Source organism: Echinococcus granulosus (assembly GCF_000524195.1).
Source record: "Echinococcus granulosus chromosome Unknown EG_S00064, whole genome shotgun sequence".
In the NCBI taxonomy this organism is placed as follows: Eukaryota; Metazoa; Platyhelminthes; class Cestoda; order Cyclophyllidea; family Taeniidae; genus Echinococcus; species Echinococcus granulosus.
This window is the reverse complement of record NW_020170444.1, coordinates 392603-410536: the sequence shown is the minus strand read 5'-3', so window position 1 is coordinate 410536 and position 17934 is coordinate 392603. Positions and strand designations below refer to the sequence as shown.

General features: G+C 41.3%; 2 protein-coding genes across 2 annotated transcripts; both read right to left on the bottom strand. All coding sequences in view use genetic code 11, as the record gives it.

Annotated features, from left to right (window-relative positions):
• Positions 1-92: 92 nt before the first annotated feature.
• EGR_06855 (NEDD8-activating enzyme E1 regulatory subunit) lies at positions 93-3546 on the bottom strand (the record flags this gene model as incomplete). Its single annotated transcript, XM_024496104.1, has 11 exons — positions 93-257; positions 689-954; positions 1755-1841; positions 1915-1951; positions 2037-2261; positions 2297-2380; positions 2455-2573; positions 2606-2666; positions 2753-3041; positions 3081-3227; positions 3332-3546. 11 exons carry the CDS (start codon positions 3544-3546, stop codon positions 93-95), a joined length of 1695 nt encoding a protein of 564 aa, XP_024349524.1.
• Positions 3547-6984: 3438 nt separating this feature from the next.
• EGR_06854 (Potassium voltage-gated channel protein Shab) lies at positions 6985-14976 on the bottom strand (the record flags this gene model as incomplete). Its single annotated transcript, XM_024496103.1, has 4 exons — positions 6985-7119; positions 7201-7584; positions 11507-12496; positions 13768-14976. 4 exons carry the CDS (start codon positions 14974-14976, stop codon positions 6985-6987), a joined length of 2718 nt encoding a protein of 905 aa, XP_024349523.1.
• Positions 14977-17934: the final 2958 nt, after the last annotated feature.

Genomic DNA, 17934 nt, shown 5'->3' with positions numbered 1-17934 from the left:
TTTCTAGTATTTGGAAAAAAGACGGAGTGACTTGACAGTGAAAATAGCACAGATAGAGGATCTCTTTATTGTTTCGGGAGAGCACATGATGATTAAAACTCCAAAAGAGCTACCCGTTGGGTGATTGCGTTGTAAATAAGGGGCTGGCAGATGGGTACGAACTGGTGAGTGATGAGTTTGATAACTTCCTGAGCTGCGATGCCTCCCATGAAGGCAGCAATGGAGTGAACTTCACCGCCTCCAAAGCGACACATCTCCTGGAAAGGCAGAAGTGGATCGGGGATTAATATCTCGGTGTTCCCAAGTTTGACGGGTTTCGATTGCATCAAAGTCTGTGCAAAGAAGGTGAACCCAGGGGTACGTGTGTTAACAATGCGCATCCAGGCAGCCTAGCCGAATTCGAGACGCAATCATTGGGGGTGCTGCCTCGCATATGGGTACTCCGGGAAAGCATGGCGCATTTCCTCTGCAGTACGATTTTTAGGTGATTTGAGATTTGAAAAGAAGTGGGCTTTCAACAACAACTTTGGCATCAATCTTTGTTTTTAAAAAGATTCTGTTTTGGCAGTCATTCGAGATGCTCTAAGTGTACTGGAGCCTGACTAGGCGCATAGATTCAAAGTAAAATCGAATAAATATCCGACCAAATTTCCGAAAATGCCATGGGAACACAGGGAGATGAACTTACGTGCACGAAGTCGTCGGAGACTCGGTTCACAGCCACCCCACTAGCCGTAAGGACACGATTCACGTGGCCTCTCAGACAAGGCATGTCGAGCTCCACGATGTGGGGAGCGAATTGGTGATCGCCACCCTCAGCGGTGGCCACCGTCGGAGTCGATGCACCACACGGGCTGCCCGGCCACCTCCCGTGCTCGGAGTAAAAGCTGGCCGCACCGCGCAGCATGAAGTACCACAACATGGCGTCGTTCTCCTCATGCGCAGGAATTAAATCTGTAGACGACCAAAGATAGCGCTGTTTTAGAGTTCCTATTTCTACAGGGATGTAGAAGGAGCTGGAATACAATGAATAAGAATCGCAAGTTCATTTCGTTATCTTGAAAATAATGAGCAGTCAAGGGTTTCTGCCGTCCTATCTAAAAAACCCGCAAATCGATGACAAAAGATTCGATAAAGAAAGTATTTCTACAGACGTGTAATTACCAATCTCAGACGAAGGTAAAGCCACTGGAGTTGATTTTCGCAAATTTGCCAAGCTTATCAGAAGCATTGCGATTGCCGAAAGTGTGACAAGCGGCGGCTGGGTCTCGTGGTACGAAAGCAAAGAAGGACAAAGGACGACTAGCCTATCTCTCAATGTCCCAGCATCTAAATTACATGATGAGAGTTTCGTCGATGTTACACTCAGTGGGTCAGCATTCATTAGAATCTCAGTTTAGAGCCCTCAAGGAGTGAATAAATTCGTCTCTTAGAGTGCAATTTAAGCTCTCTTTAATATTTCCGAGTTTTGTTCGGTTAAATAGTTCAACTGTTCAGGTTTCTCCTTAGTGTTTCGAGATGTCTGCAATATACCGGTTACGATAAGATGAAACTGCTAAGTGAAGTTAGAATCTCAGCTCTAAGACCTGGTATTCCAATAAACCAAACAGTCATTAGTTGATTGCCTTATAACGACTCATCAAAGCGGCCAACACAGTATGCATCATGTTCAATTGTATGAACAGCCTTGTGAGTCAGTAAATAACGAAAACGAGGCACTTAAGTGTAGACAAATTCAAGGAGTGCCAACTTACGCAAGTCATCAGAGCGAGCTGGCGATAGTTTGAGCTCCTCTTCGAGCGATCGACACCTGATCACACGCAAGTAGGCAGCATTGTGCGCTGAAGCAAACAAGAGATGCCCTTTACAACAAAAAACTGAGGCAAACAAGGGTAAACAAGAAAATTTCCAAACCCAGAAGCCTCACGTCCTCCAAACGCAATTCATCCATCTGTAGATAAAGATAAATTAAACCTAAGGTTTAGAAATTCATAACCAATACATTGGGACGAGAGGAAGGGCTGTTATGAACTCACATGAGACAGTCGGGACGCCAGGTGTTCCACAGCTGTTTCAGCGGCTTCTCTGTAGATTCCTAGGAGCTTCAAGTAGCGACTCGAACTAGAGGTCATGTCAGGAAGATCTCCACGAAGAGGTAGGTTTCCACCACCCTCGTTCATAGTGTATTCCTTCAATGCACCGACCATTTTCCAAAATGACGACATCGTCAGGTTCACCACAGAGCTCGTCGACTTTGACGACTAAAGGTAATCTGCAAAAGAAGTCTATAACTTACTCGATCCGGGGTCAATCGATCGTCGGAACTTCCATAACATTGACATCGACAATCTTCGAATATTTGGAGAACCTCCGGTGGGATCTGCACGGAATAAGAGAGGCGACAATACATTTGCATCCATGAGCTAATGGAGTGAAGCAAAATTTCTAGCTCACTTTCGTCTCAGAAATAGCCGTGTTCACAGCTCTTGATGCCTCTTGAAAATTTGTCAGTTCGAAATTCGGCTCTATAGTTTCGCCACGAGAACGGCACTTTTCCAAAAGAGAATCGGCAGCTAGAAGCAGTAATAAACGCTAGCTAACCCACCTGCATTTATTAGTTTACGGACTTCTTGCTTATCTGAATATGATGTTGGGAATCGACCGTTCTACAGCGAATAAAGATCATACAATGAACAAGATTCAGCAAAGCATTGAAATTGAGGAATGAAAAAGTGCTTGCCAAAGAAAATACCTCGCGTTGAAAATGCGAAAGATACTTGTAAATAATGATGAGCCAGGGAACTTGAGACAGTTGGGTGGCAGGAAGAGAATCCAAATCGTTTTCAGGGTCATTGACCAAACGAACAAAGGCCTCCGGAGGGCTGTCAAGTCGAAAATCCGGCTTGGTTGAGTCGGGATGTGACTCAATAATAGCATGCTCTTGAACAGAGACACGAAGGAGACCAATAAAGCCAACGCTGACACAGATAATGATCGGAATGTGGGCTTGGGAAACGATCCTACTTATTCGAAGAAGTTGGCTACGTAAAAGTAGAGACTATAACAGTAACATGACATACCTCTCAAGAATGTTTGTATAGACTATGGCGTCAAAGCCTAGAAAGAAGCTAGGATCGTTTTCTATTAAATTATCGAGATTTTCAACTAAGAATTTTCCACGGACTTCTGTGTTCATTTCAGAAAGATATTCTGTGACGACCTGCGCTCTAGGCTAAAGTAATTAAAGTAGGAAAGTAATAAGTACTTTTCCGATGGAGAGGGAAGTTGTGAAGAAGCTAAAAGTAAAAGTTATCTCAAAGTGCACACGAACTTGCTACCCAAGTCTTTCTTCGTGACAACGGCATCGTCCACGATGGTGAATCCACCGATACCGGGTAATACCAAATTTTTAAGAAGTTCGGATCCAACTGCATTCGCTCCCAGTACGCATACATTTGCACTCCCCAACTTTTCTTGGCCACGATCGCCCCAGAGACGCAACTGACGATCGTACCTTTGTTCTCTTGATAAAGTCATAGACGACATCCCATACGCTATTCAAAGCACGAACACATGTCTCCCAACTTTAACTGGTTCGACAAGGATTTTTAAAAATTGCACTAAGAGTTCATAAAAATTTATCATTTTTTCCCAGGCTTAATTTTAGGCAATGTGTTAAGTCAAAACACAAAACAAACAATAAAACAAGTAGTTTTAACTTAAAATGGTACCAAAAGTACGTTAAATGTTTTGAATCTACGGATGGCATTCCAAACTATTCAAAGATTATCGCACGGCAACCTATTAAGCTGCTCGTGAAAAAAAATAGCATACACCCAAGTCTTTCCTAACGTTTTAAGAAGCCATTTTAGTGGCGAGATGACATATTACCAACTTACATAGGGGCTGCAGGTAATTGGCATACACCGGATTTCACGCTGCTAAGGGGAAGTACAGTCTACACAACGCAGTCGATGCTTTTAAAAGAATAACCAACGAACCAGCCACTTCAGTTAATAAGTATACGGACAACTTAAATGATGCCTAATTTTAATCTCAATGATGGATCCCAGTAAATCTACTCCATCCAAAGTTCTGGCCCGTATGGGAACTACACTGGAGGGAGTAGGGAATGTGCTAGCCATCACTCACGGCCATCGCCGTCCGCAAAAACCCTTCCCAAAAAGCAGAGTTACCCATTAAAAGACGCCGATAAGAGCTGCTCTAAAAAAATGATGCCTCTTTTTACTTCTTCACTTCACTTTACTATTTCCACGTCTGGATTGCCCCGCCACCTACCTCCCCGTCTCCCTATCGATCAGTCTATCTTTGTAGTCATCTGTCTATCCACCTATCTATCTGCCCACCTATCCATCTATCTATCTGGGTCCCATTCAACTGGTAGAGAAGTGGACGAAATATCTCACGTCTGCCTTATTTACGTTTTCAAGTAGGTACCTTAGACTGCTTCAAAATGCACTTTTTCTGATGGTTTATAGCTAATGTCATTTCAGTTGTTAATAGCACTCCTGCTGATCACGGGACAGGAGAGGTTGGTGAAGGGGGGCATTGATGTCAACCCCTTGTTATTGTCTTCGTAGGATTTCCCAACAGTCGCAGATAACATTCCTCTGTCAGGTCAAATTATGGCATTCAGCATAGAAATCAGGAGTTTTGTCCTTTTGGGTAGGATGTGTTTGCTTCTGCCACCAATGTGGGGCTCCAAGTTTCCCCCAGTATCATAAGCAGGCATAGTTGTAGAGCAGTAAATATGTAAGCTGATAGGCAAAGATGACTTTAGTTAAACAAACTAGCAAGGCTTTACGGTTGATTCAGTGAATTCTGTGTTGAATCCTTTACTAAATATTCATTATTTACATTTATTTGAAAATTCTTACTTTAACTCAGTGGCAAGGGAAGGTTCGTGACGGTTCTTTTGCGCTTCGCTACACACGGGCTACTAGAGCATAAAAACTGCGATAAGAGTTTATTCCAATTAGGTTCGATACGTACTTTCTGATAACGACTGGTTTTCTTTACCATATTGCATGGGTAGCTAACTCTGACTCGTAATTTGATTGTGCATCAAATAGAATATGGTACACCTCCCAGACCATCGGATAGAGGGACGGCATGAGAGTCTATGCTTCTTTGACAGTTAGCATTGAATATGGTGTACAAACCTCCCCCTGTAGTCACATGCTTCGCTTGCTTTTTAGGCATTCTCTTTTGTTGTGTCACACCGTTTACGATAAAATTGTGATTCGTAACCATAATTTCTGCTGTGAGGTCATTGCATTACTGGCAGCTGAAACATTAAAAAGACATTAGGATGAAGTAGCTGTGACTGCAAAAGTTACGTTGCTTTGAATGCTTCAACCCTAAAAATGAGCTTCGTGTTGAGATTTAAGGGGATTATGAAAGACTGTACCAGCATACATTTAGGCCTACTTGCCACTCTAAACAAACAAACATTCGAACCAACTCAAAGCAGCTTAATGCGATCCACCCAAGGAAAAGCATTGGACGACCCAGCACTTTCATTTAACGGCATCCTCTACAGCCTCATTTTATGCCATCCTTCTCACACGTACGATGGGTTTTTTACAACAACCTTTTGATGCAATAAATGCATAAATCATCCACCGCGGCTTTATGGTGTTGGTTCAGTTGTTGCGAGACTTCAAGGCATAGAAGCATGTTAATGAACCACACCACCCACTTTCTTTTTGTAAATAAAATTATGTAAAAGTCGTTTCCACATATTCACCTAAACCCTAAATCTGTTATAAAACGATCCGCATTCGAAGGATTTTCGTTATAATCCAACTGGCAAATAATCTTCCTTTGTTTGTCGTCTGTTTAAAAACCGAAAGTGTGTCGATGAAGTCAGAAAAGTCGGTACTTAGATATCATAGTTCCTTTAAAGGTAATTATAGAATGTTCTTTTCAATACATAGGTGCTATCATCAGTAACAATGCATTTGTAATAATTAAGTTCTATTAATCGCAGACACGGTGTTAGCGGTGGTGAAAATGCGGCTTATAAATGAATCAAGTATCGGCTCTATAGATCACATTTTCATACCCAACCATTTAACTGTTTTTATCAAATATACAACAGAAGTTTTCTTACAAGTTGTTTAACATGGGTTTTCAGAATTCCTAGGTTTAGAATTAGTTATTTATCTTATACCCCGTATATTACTTTTTTGAAAACGCATTCTTCATTTTCATATACACCTTGTTATCTCGAGTAAAGCAAACGGCACTTTTTCGTTTGTGTTAAAATCATATTTTGAAGTGGCTTATGGCTTTTAAAATACGATTTAAATAAATTTCCCGGCTTTTGGCTGAGCTGTTCTTTGCATTATCAAATTTACGACTTGCTATTAAAATTGCAAATATTTTTTTGAAATTCTTTAACTCATTCCCTTATTTGGAGAGTAGGAAGTTAATAAATAAACCAAAAACAAAAGCACTACTTTCTCTAAGACAATTTATAAACGTGGTCAAAATGTTAGTAAAAATAAGTTTTTGCGAAGATATAACTCGCTGTCCGATTTAGAGTCCATTTCAAACCTTTATCCACTTTCCTAACCAAGTGGGAAAATGCCAACGAGGGTTTAGTTAGACCCATTAAATGTCTTCCTAACTTCCGGATTTCCCCTTCCGTTGCTCTTGTACCTTAAATAACTACTTACTACCCTCTTATTTCATAGTTGTCTGGACAATACTTGATGCAACTGTTACCGTAATCGCTTTTCTGCTTCTATTTCCAACTCTCAGTACTCAGCTCAGCTGCGTACACCATTTCAAAGGCAACTAACAACTGCGCAAGACAGGAAAGAAATTGCCTATCGGCCCGAGACAGTCATTCCTCAAAAGCTTCCAGTCGAAAGTGACAAAAAGAAACAAGTACAAAATCGGACTGATAGGGAGGCTCTCTTCTTAAACACAAATTGGCAAAATCTGCACTTTTTCTCAAGTCAACGTCTTATTGGCCATCTGGCTTGGTGCAGTGGAGGTGGAAAAGGAACGTAACTCTGGAATGCCGGTTTTTAGCCCATGCGAAGCAGTGGGGGAGGAAAACCTTCGCTGGTTCTGCTCCACGGTGAACTAGAAGCGCACACAGAGCAAGGACTCCCTTAGGCTGCAATACGAGTGCAATATTAGCATTGAAAAAGCAACCCCACCAACCCGTTCCTGTCTTCGAAGCTTTCGAATGGGACGAGTCACTCTCCGTCCACCAAAAGTTCTTAGATGGGTGTGTCGCAATCTTTGAAAGTAAAACTCCTTTTCCAGCGGCAGAGAAAAGCCTCGTACTGGAGTCTGTGTTGCAGACTCAACATCATCCCTTGAACGAATTGTTTGGCCAACTACACCACCAATAGCTGGACTTGAAGAATGTTGTTCACCTTCAATTACTATCCGGGGATAGGCACGAGCCGGCGTAGGAGTTGTTGACGTTTGGGGCAGACAAGAGGCCGTTTCCAAGGGCAACGCGAGTCCTGTAGCTGCGTTGGTGGTTTGTGATTCGTCTGATTGCATGCTCTCAGAAGGATTGAGCGTGTTGCGGCTAGGCTAGAGTGTACGACGTTGCTTTCAAAAAGTCCTGTTTTATCAAAAACTTTCTTAAAACCCACTTAATGCATCTCACTTGTTAAAAGTTTCTACTTAAAAGGCCTTTGAAGGTAGTTTCGAGGGTAATCATAACATTAAATTTGCTCGGAAATTATTTGCAAAAGAAAATTTTATGTAACTCGATTACTAATGCTAGTTTAATGATGTAAATCTTTCCAACAGCTTGTTTTAAGAGGTAAAACAAAGCCAGGGAATGCAATCAGCCTCCATGGTATCCAATCGCATTTTACATATGTTGTCAAAAGAGGGTTTACATTTTAGTTCTGAAGAAAAGATTGTTAATAGTTCTTGCAATGGCAACACGTTTTTTTTTGAGTAGTTAGGACTTATGATAAATGAAATGGAATAGACTGCTGCATTGCATACAGCTAAAGTTGGCTTCCCGGGGTTACCTCTCCTTTAAAAACGGTGTAACAACTAACTACGTGCTAAGAATCACTTTTCGTTTAAAAGCACTGACGCAGAGCTCCAGTTACTCATTTAGAAGAAGGCTGCCATTTCCTCATTTCTTACAGTGAAACCGACATCATGTAAATCAGTGAAATTTTTATGAACTGCAATTAGTATTTTAACAGTAATATAATAAATACCGTAAATTTCGTTTGCTAACAGTAATTTGAGGAAGGTAAATTGAGATGGGATTAAAAAAGCCTTGCTTCACAGAAAGTCCTCGAACTCTTGCGAAATCTACGATTTTGTAGCTACTCCTAAATGCACAATGAGTTTAACAGCTCTTTCAAGTTACATTTAGGAGGACCTTTGGGGAAACCGCGACTAGGTCACAAATATCTGCATTATTTTACCAAACGGAACCATAAAGCCAGTTTCATAAATAGAAAACACGAAAGACGGAATGGCCAGGTAAGAGAAGAGTTCCTCTACCAAATAATTCCATATTTAAAGGAAATAGAAGTCCTAAAAGAAAGCAAGCTTTTAACCGCAAATTAGTGGCAAACTAGAGCATAACTTAACGCATTTATTATTCTAACAATAATAAATTGTTTAAAACATTTCGGCTATTGGCATTGGTAGCACCGACGCTGCAATCACAAGAATTGTTAGTTCCAGTCCGCATCTTGCTTGGTTGCGACCCCCATCAGATGACTTATTTTCTTGGTTTGCAAAAGAATTTGTCTCTAACTGTGAATTTTGTATCAAATAGAACTTGTGATTTCTCTTGGGAGTTTCATGCCATTTTAATTGAGAGGTTTCTTCTAAAATAACGGTTCAACAAATTATTCTAAGATGTGCTAATATTTTTTCAAGTAAACCTAGAGCGAGGCATAAAACCACTTTCATGAAATGGTCGCTTTTTCGCGCCTAGTTTATATTCTCGACTTATAATCGGCCAAAACAGGTACCCGAATTTCAAATCATGCGCCAGTAATTCCAGTCGGAGACTTATCTTGGGATTCTAAAAATCGAGAATTGAAATGAACATTTATTTGTAATCATTTATTTCGGCCTAGAAATGTAGAATGCTTATTTTAGATGCAGATAGCTGTCCTCAATGCGACAAGTGATTGGGGATACTGACGTTATTGGGCCCATTAATTATTACCTGGGGTTTAGCACTCCCTCAAAATTATATGCTTTCAGAGCACATAAATCTTCAGTCTGATAGCATTGAATTAAATCTATTTACCATATCATTAGCTCATGAAGGCTGTATACGAAAACCAGACATCCATCTAGCTGGCCATTTAAGGCAAGGACTTACTCAAGCCGCCTCCTTGTCAGGAGGGGTTAAACTCCCCGTTTTTTTCTGTGAATCAAGTTGTGTTTCTACTTCGTTAAGGCCTTCGCAAAGTATTTCGGTGTGATTGAATTTCGTGTTCTCTACGGCGGAGCAACAACTGTCGGTTCATGCGGAAGCAATTAAGTCTGCCCTCCTCATTATTCTGTTCCCTTCCCCAAAAGATCACAACTAATTGTCCTTTTTCTGCTTCTACAAATACTTTCATTAACAATTTAGGTGCATCTCTGGAATAGACTAAAACAATTTGTTTGCTCCCTGGCAAGCGGAAGAGGGCTAGGTAGAATGTGGATGATGGGTGTGGGGGCGACCCCGTAAGCCATCTGTAGGCTTTTCGATCACGTAAGAAGTTGGAAGCATGTAATGGGCAGAAAATAAAGCTGGTTCAATAGATGGCATGATTTAAGGCATTGAATCGTAGTCATTTAGAAGAAAAAATAGCTCCCAGGGAATAAACTATTCAGGGCATCAGTAGGTCAGGACTTGCCACGCGGTATTACTCGTGGTTATCTAGTTGGATTCCTCTGAGCAAAGAGTACACTTAGGGCGTAGTGGTTTGGCCGCAATGTCTACCGCATTGACCCACCAGTCGGGTTAAGCAAGAAAATACCACACAGGTCGAGTGAAAAAGCCCATTTTAGATTTGATGAATGCTAGGTTAGCTGCCAAAGTTCGTCTGTTAGTTTTCTTAAAAATAGGAACACTTGAATCTGAAGATGCCAAAGTCCGGCACTAATAGGGCCATTTCTGAATCCCCAAAAAAGTGGCATTTAATTTCCCATACTAAAGTAAAAAAAGGTAAGAACAGTAAAATCTATCGATGATTAGTTACGTGATTAAGGCAAGATGAAAGTAATCGCTGCAGCATGTTTGCTACTGAGAAAGGTATCATACTTATTATCAAGCAGCTCTAATTACGAGTCTAATTATTTCAGTAGAACATGGGAAATTTTTGGGTTGTCGCAAGAACAACCATGAATGCGATTAGGAAAGTGAGGGTTAAATGAAGAGCTGTCAAAAATTTTCCAATCGAAAACGTCCATGATGTACTTATTTGCATTGAATGAATTTTTAAGCCAGAATTTCACATATGTCCTTTTAAAAATCAACTAAATCTCAACCTTGGCACGTTTTTATGCTTTTATTGAAGAATAATTTGATTGGTGCAGAAAGTGGTAGTTGAAATTAATGTTGGAATGAGAAATGATGCCCATTGTGTTCATTGTTTGTCTATCAATTAACGTAGGCGCCTGCTGGCAACAAATTTTGAACTTCCAGGGTGTGCATTAATAGCCCGTTTATGCAATATCCAAATTATCAAACTATTGTACACTTTCCAGGTATCTTGGGAGCACTGGAAACGCGGGCCTAAATGGATGAATGAGGCTCGCTGTTAATTTTCAATAAACCACCTTTTCCAGATAGCACTTGAAAAGCATTGGAAGCCTTGTTGATAAGGTGGCGTAATTTACGCAATGGTGTTTCCAACCAATGATGATAACCATCTTACTAAGAACTGTATAAAGCTATGCTGAGTTTATAATGGGCAAAGGATTTTGTCCCGTGGATTTCCAGTGAAGCTATCTGTGACACATGTAATACGTTAGTTGTTTGTTTAACCCTTGGTTTCGGTAGATGGCTACTTGGGGTGCCCGCCGTCGTACCTCTGCCAGGCAGACTGGCCTTTGATAATACCCATTCTGCCCGACCTTTACCTTCGCTTGCCTAAGGGAAGGCTCTGGGAGCTACGCCACCGTTCGAAATGGGGAATCCTCGTAGGTCAACAAAGTGCTGCATGTGCTGTCTCACGTAGCTATGGTATGATAGATTAATAACCCTCGCTCAAAAGTCGCTAAAAGACTTTGTAATTTAAATGACCTGACAAGATGTAGCAAATTTCATCGCTCTCAAATTATCAGCCTTTGATTTTCTCTAACAAATTGAAAGAGCTGTTTGAAGGGACTCCTTTAGATAAGTCAATCTGCGCAGCTATCTCTGATCTTGTGACATAATTAAGAAGCTCTATTTAGCCTTGAATTGAGCCAGTTTAATATTACTACAGTGGAAGGGAGGCTTTATGAAATATCTTAAAGCCATATTCCTTACCACAACGCCTTCGGTCTCCACCATTTCCTCCTCAAGATACACAGAAAGGCTAGAAATTGGTTGTCCAACTTTGCTCGTTTGTTTCTCCAACCTAGATCCATCACTTTTCCCCGCTTCATCTTTAAAGAGATCATCCGACTCGAAAGAGAAGAAACTTCCAGACAGCCGAGCTCTCTCTAGGGCATCTCTGCGTTTCAAAGCCTTCTCTCGTCTCATTTGTTCCTTGTAGTACTCAGCAAAGTTGTTGACAATTATGGGAATAGGCAGAGCTACCACCAAAACTCCGCAAATGCAACACGCTGAACCAATCACCTTGCCAATCGGTGTCTGAGGTAACATGTCACCATACCCCACAGTTGTCATGGTGATAGCAGCCCACCAGAAAGCCGAAGGAATGCTTTTAAACATCTTCCCATTTTCATCCTTCTCCGCGAAGTATACAAGACTGGAGAATAGTATCACTCCCATAGCAACGAACGTCATCAACAGACCTAGTTCCTTGTAGGATCTGCGAAAAGTATAACCGAGGGAGAGAAGACCTGTTGAGTGTCGAGCGAGTTTAAATATCCGAACAATTCTTAGAATGCGAAACATTTGTACGACCTTGCGCACAGAACCCAGAGGCTTGAATTTATTCCTGGAGGCAACTTCTACGATGATTAAGTGCACGTAGAAGGGGATGATAGCAATTAGATCAATGGTGTTGAGTGAATCCTTAAAGAAGTGACATCGATTTGGGCAGGCCCACAGTCGGATCAAGTATTCCAAAGTGAACCAGGCGATACAGACGAACTCTACAATCTTGAGATAGGGGTTCTCGCAGACCATGTCATCCACATTCTCACTCCCGTTCACTTTTTGACACCAGGAAAGGAACAGGTCGGATGATTGACGAAGCTCTGTGATATTGGGCTGGAATTGCGGCAGAGTACCAATTGTTAAACTCACAGTTGAGATGATAATGAAGACTATTGAAACGACCGCAAATATCTATAAAGTAGAAAAGGTAGTATAGCAATTACCACATGCCAAATGTGACATGTGTTGCGCAATTGCGATTCCACTTCAGAAACATAAGATCCGTTGCCAAAAAATCCAAAGCCCGAGTTGCGGAAGTCCGATTAATGTGGAGTGGTTTTTAAGTTCCTAAAATAAATCCCCTAAAAAGCTCTAAATTATCCATGCTAGCATGAATTCCTACAGCAGTCATTTAAAATTGGCGCAACTGCTCTTCTTTACTAGAACATTGGAAGTCTGCTGCGTATATTCTAAATAAATCCGGACCCAAACTTACCTCGCCTCTAAGAACGCATATCTTAGCCACACGGCGTCTCACTCTAATGAGCCGCCGAGGATCTCTTTTATGCAAGAAAAGCATTCATAAACTCCAAAATGTTGGGTGATGAAATTTCGTTAACTTTTGATCCACGGTATAGTGAGGTATAACTCTACACAATCGCAGGTCGGAGTAATCAGTAAAATAGACTCTAGAACTAACGGATGCAAAAAAAATCCACTCCTCCGTATACAATCAAGCGGTTGTAAAATGAAAAAGAACCTTGGCTTGCCCATCAACCCATTTTAGCATCTCCTTTGGGGATAATTCAAAATACAAACATAAACTACTACTTTAATGCCACTCAGCTCCATTCAGCTAAACTGGATGGCCTAATCCCAACTAGAATAAGATGCTTGTCCGTTAACGGCATTGGAATGGACTGGGGATAGTGATCACGCTCCCATTTCAATAAACGACCAAAGTGGTCAGGCTGCAATGCGGTAAAAACCGAGGCCTTAAAATATTCAAATTCTCTTTGGCGATTTATAAAAACGGATGCGGTTATGAATCCGCGTGGTCACGGTTCGTTACACTGCACAAGGGAATAGTCACTTTGTTACAGCCTCATAATTTAGGGTAGCCGTTAAGGCCATCACAACATTGAACCGAAAGGATTCACTATCAGAGCAATTGTGTGTGTACACATCGGGAAGGGGGGTGATGGGGGCGTCATTCAACACCCCTGCCCTAGCCCTAACAGCTTAGTGGAGCGTTAACTGGTGAAACTGGAGAATATTTAAGCATGAAAATGCTTTTGAATAAACATGGAGGCAGATTTTAGTGGTAGGGCGTTGGCCAATAGCAATAACAGCACCAAAAATCAAAAGACTAGACAGCGAAAGGTGACTAATCTAAGTCAAAATTGCTGGTGCACAAGACAGTAGATTACTCATCTCTTTTAAAATATCTCTTCATTTCTTACTCTAGCGGTCATGGAGTAATGCGGCTTTTCAACGATTTGCCATATCTTCAATCGGGTTTTTGAGATTGAGTCGTTGCCATTCATGCCGACCTCATCCTGGAGCCATCGAAGGGAAATCTCCTCCTTCCTAAGCTCGTCTTCGACCAACTCCTTTCGTTGATGGTAGCGCTGCTGACAACAGGGATGAAGGTAAAGTTCATTTATGCCCCAATAATCCATGTCATCCTTGAACGCAACAACACACATATCTTCAACCAAATGCAGCACTCGTGTTCGATAAAAGTTTAGAATTGCGTCGAAAGATGTGGAATTCCGGTCAAAGAAAAATTCATTCTTTGCCAAATTGTAATCGTCACACAGGGACATTAACTCCTCATGTGACTTCACGCGACACAAACGACCGAGACGTGAGTTGGGTAGTCGCGCCAGCGTCTTCCATAGCACCTCGTGCTGTGACCCTCCCACATTCAGCAAAACCCTTTTTTGTTTGAAACCAGATAATGCGAAGAAGTTGGAATCATGCTGCCGCAAGGAAGTGTCTCCCAAACTCCCAACTGATCCACAAGAGTCTCCGAAATTCCCAGCTTCTTTGACTGTGGAATTGAGCAAGTGAGAATCTGTGTTGTGGGAAGAAGTTTTCACTGATCCTGCGCCTTCCAGTGTCGGATGAGGTTCACAGTGCTTTAAGCGACGTTTCTGTCGACTTTCGTCCTCATGAGAATCTAGACGGTATGATGGTTGGTACCTCCAGGGTGTGTGAAAATTGCAGTCTTCACAGGAATGCTGACGCTCAAATCTAGTAGAGGACTCAGGTGCCTGAAGGGAGTTACTCTTTTTGGTGTTAGGAGTATTTAACGGTGTTGGAGGCCTGTTAACACCAACGCGAAAGTGATCCTTCAGACTGTCTGAGAGGGTTCGACAAATTCCTGCCACTGATATAGTTCGAGTGTGCTGCGATTGTTGATTCAACAAAAGGGATTCATTGCCTTCACAATGATTCAGTAGCCACTGCTTCTCGGGAAATGGCGACTTCCCAGTGGAAGACCAACTTCGTCTACCAAAATTGCGACGCCGCGTGGTGTAGCTAAGATCTTCTTGACAATTGAGCGTTGGATAAAGTCTGTTGTGGTCCCTCTGATTGCCGCTGGTGCAAAAAGCCGATGATCTGCTATTATCAGCCAGAGACGTCCTGTGGATATTGAACAGCATCTTTGGGAACTCGAATGCGAGGGGATAGGTGACTGTATGGCTCTGTAGACACAACTCTGCGACCAAATCTCATTAGTTAGTGAGGAGCCAATAGGAAGGCGAAAAAAAATATAAACAGGCTGTTGGATGGGACAGGCTTCATTGTAGTAAATATTAAAAAGGCATAAAAGTTAATACGCCCGCAAGATTTTCAGAAATGGAGCACGAGGAAATCAATTGTTCCACAAATGTACCCCTCCCTCTTTGTTGTGCCAAATGAAAAATGAGAAGCGTCTGTTGCCATTTGGGACTTACTGACAATATAGTGATTGGCAGGAGGCACTCCGTAAAACCTTACATTAGGGAAGTTTAAATAAGTGTTCTATTGTCTCCAATTTGACACGGAGTTTATTTAATGCCGTCCTTTAAATAAACAATAGTTGTTCATTCACTTCGCTATTACAAATGGCATTTCATTTCGCTAGTGATATCACTAGAAGTATTTTATTCAATAAAGCCATTTTCAAATTGTTGGCCAGGAAGACTTGGCAGTCTTCCATTCCAAGACCGATGAAATGTTCATTGGTTTATCCTCCTAGTCTCTGCTCTCAAAAAAATTGAACTTTAACTAATTAACTTGGTTACTTAGAGCCCCTGTATTTGTGAATTTATTTTCAATAAACAAAGTGAGATATAATCTGCCCCATATGCCCTTTCAAACCTCTCTTGGAGCCTGAGCCATGCAGGAGTATAAATATTAAAAGCATGTGTTATGTGCCACCAAACCTGCGTAAATGAGGCGGTAGCACCTGCTTACCACTGTGCTCATTTTATGAGTTGACGATGGACACTAGCTGGAGATTAGAAGGTGCTTTGAGGATAATATTTTTCAAGGATCGAAATACCCATACAGTGCATTTTTTCACGTAGCATATTATTTTAGTTAAAGTTTGTTCGAAGTAAATAATCTCACTATTATCCAATTGGTTTATTCGCGATTACATTTTCGAATTTTTCGACACTATTTTAAAAATGTGGAAAATGCTATATTAAGTCGAAACAAGTAAACTCAACAAAATGAAGTGGAACAAATATCAAAAACTTAATTTATTGTCGAGTCAGTGCTGTGGCGATTTTACTTACGGTCAGGAGAAGCAGTGTGATACATTGTTCGTATACATAACCCTGGATTTTGGTAGCGGGTCACTTAGGAGCCCCCTCCTGTAGGTCGACGATACATATTCAGCCGTCTACCTTACCTGCATTAAGAAGTCAACTAAGTGAAAAGCGGTGCCTCCTCCATCTCTACACTTTCTGAATAGAACCTAAACAGATATGGCTGGATAGCACTAAAGTGAGAACAAAGTATCACGAAATTTGTTAAACCCTGTCTTTTGTCTTATGACCTTCTTGTTAGGCCAGTATCCCCTTGACTAGCGATGGAAATGCGTGATGATCAGCACATTCCCTAGTTCCCTTAGTACAGTTCCCCTGTAAGGCGAAACGCCTGGATCCACTGTGACGTTGCTGTCAAACATCTCATTTGTGCGCTTTTTCGATGTCTAGCAATGTTGGCTCGTTGGTGTTTTTTTCTCAGCGCTGATTATGCTTTGATAGCTGACGCGTGAGGCTGACTAGGTGGAGCATCGAGGACTATGCTCAAAAGAGGAAAAGAGTTATGTAATACGTAGGTAGGTTTTTTTAATATCGAGTTTAGTAACAAGCCATTGTACATCCCTGCGTAAGCTAGCCTTAGGTTCACTTTAGTAGCCCCAACGTCTTCTGTGAGTCGACTGTACATGTTGTGCCAGAGCATTGTGCCTTCTTTCATCTTCAGGAAGGTCTCGGGGAAATATGCTAAAAGAAGAAACCGTGGCAGGAGTGGAGACACTGGTTTTTTGGACAATAGCATTGAATAAGTGGGAAAGATGTTTAAAACGTGCCAATGGAATAGTTTCATTCCCTTAGACAAAATCGTATAATGTCGCACGAAACAAAAAGGTGAAGCATATCATTCCGGTGTCCTACTAGGCTTGTGATAGGGACTAGAAATTTTCAATTGCTCCTACCTGAGACCTGAGTAAGTAGGAATGTGTTTAAAAATGGCTCTTCATTGAAGTCGCAAATCCTACAGTAGCTGTTCGTCAGCCCAACCAACTCTTCCTTCTGTCTCCATCTCGGTACTTTTCCTTGGCAGCATGGCCTCCAGGCAACATAGAAGTTGAAACCACCCTGCAAGCATGAATTAGGAAAGTGATTTCAATGTGAAATCAGTTTGTTAAACATTTCACTTGAACCAGCGCAAGCAGTGAATGTAGTTGTAATGAAATTCTGGATGTATTTCACTTATCCTGTCACTTAAGTGGTGTAATGAATTTTTTCTGTATACAGACGAAGCAGTGGATTGTTAGACATCTCAAACTTCAGCTCTGTAACCCAGACTCAGAATCGTAAATTTGATAAATGAAAGGAGAAAAATTCTACCAAAGTGGTCCAAGTCGCATTCATGGTAAAATCAGGAAAGAGATTTCGAGCGTTTCAGTAGAGCCACATTGGCTAATATAACTGACAGTCAACATCAAGTGTGATTAAATAACTTGACTTGGCGTTTATGGAAAAAACTTGAGCTATTTTTGAATGCAAGCAATTATTTTCATGTTTGCTTTGCAAACAACCCTACGAAACGAAACAGCTTAATGTCTACAAATAATGTTTACTCTATCACTTCAAATCACATCTGCCAGAGGCACTCCCAGCCAGTGGCTGGAAAGTGCCGTCAAAAGACACGCTCAAACTTGAATCAAATCCTTGAAATAGTGACAATTTAGCAAATATACATTTGTAATGCTTTAATCATTTGTTTAATTCACGTTTTTTGGTTTCGAGGGCACCTAGGTATCTGAGATTGTACTTTTGCTCAACGAAACTACCCCTGGGTCATCAATACAAATTGTGCTTAAGTATTATGCCTTTTGTCGT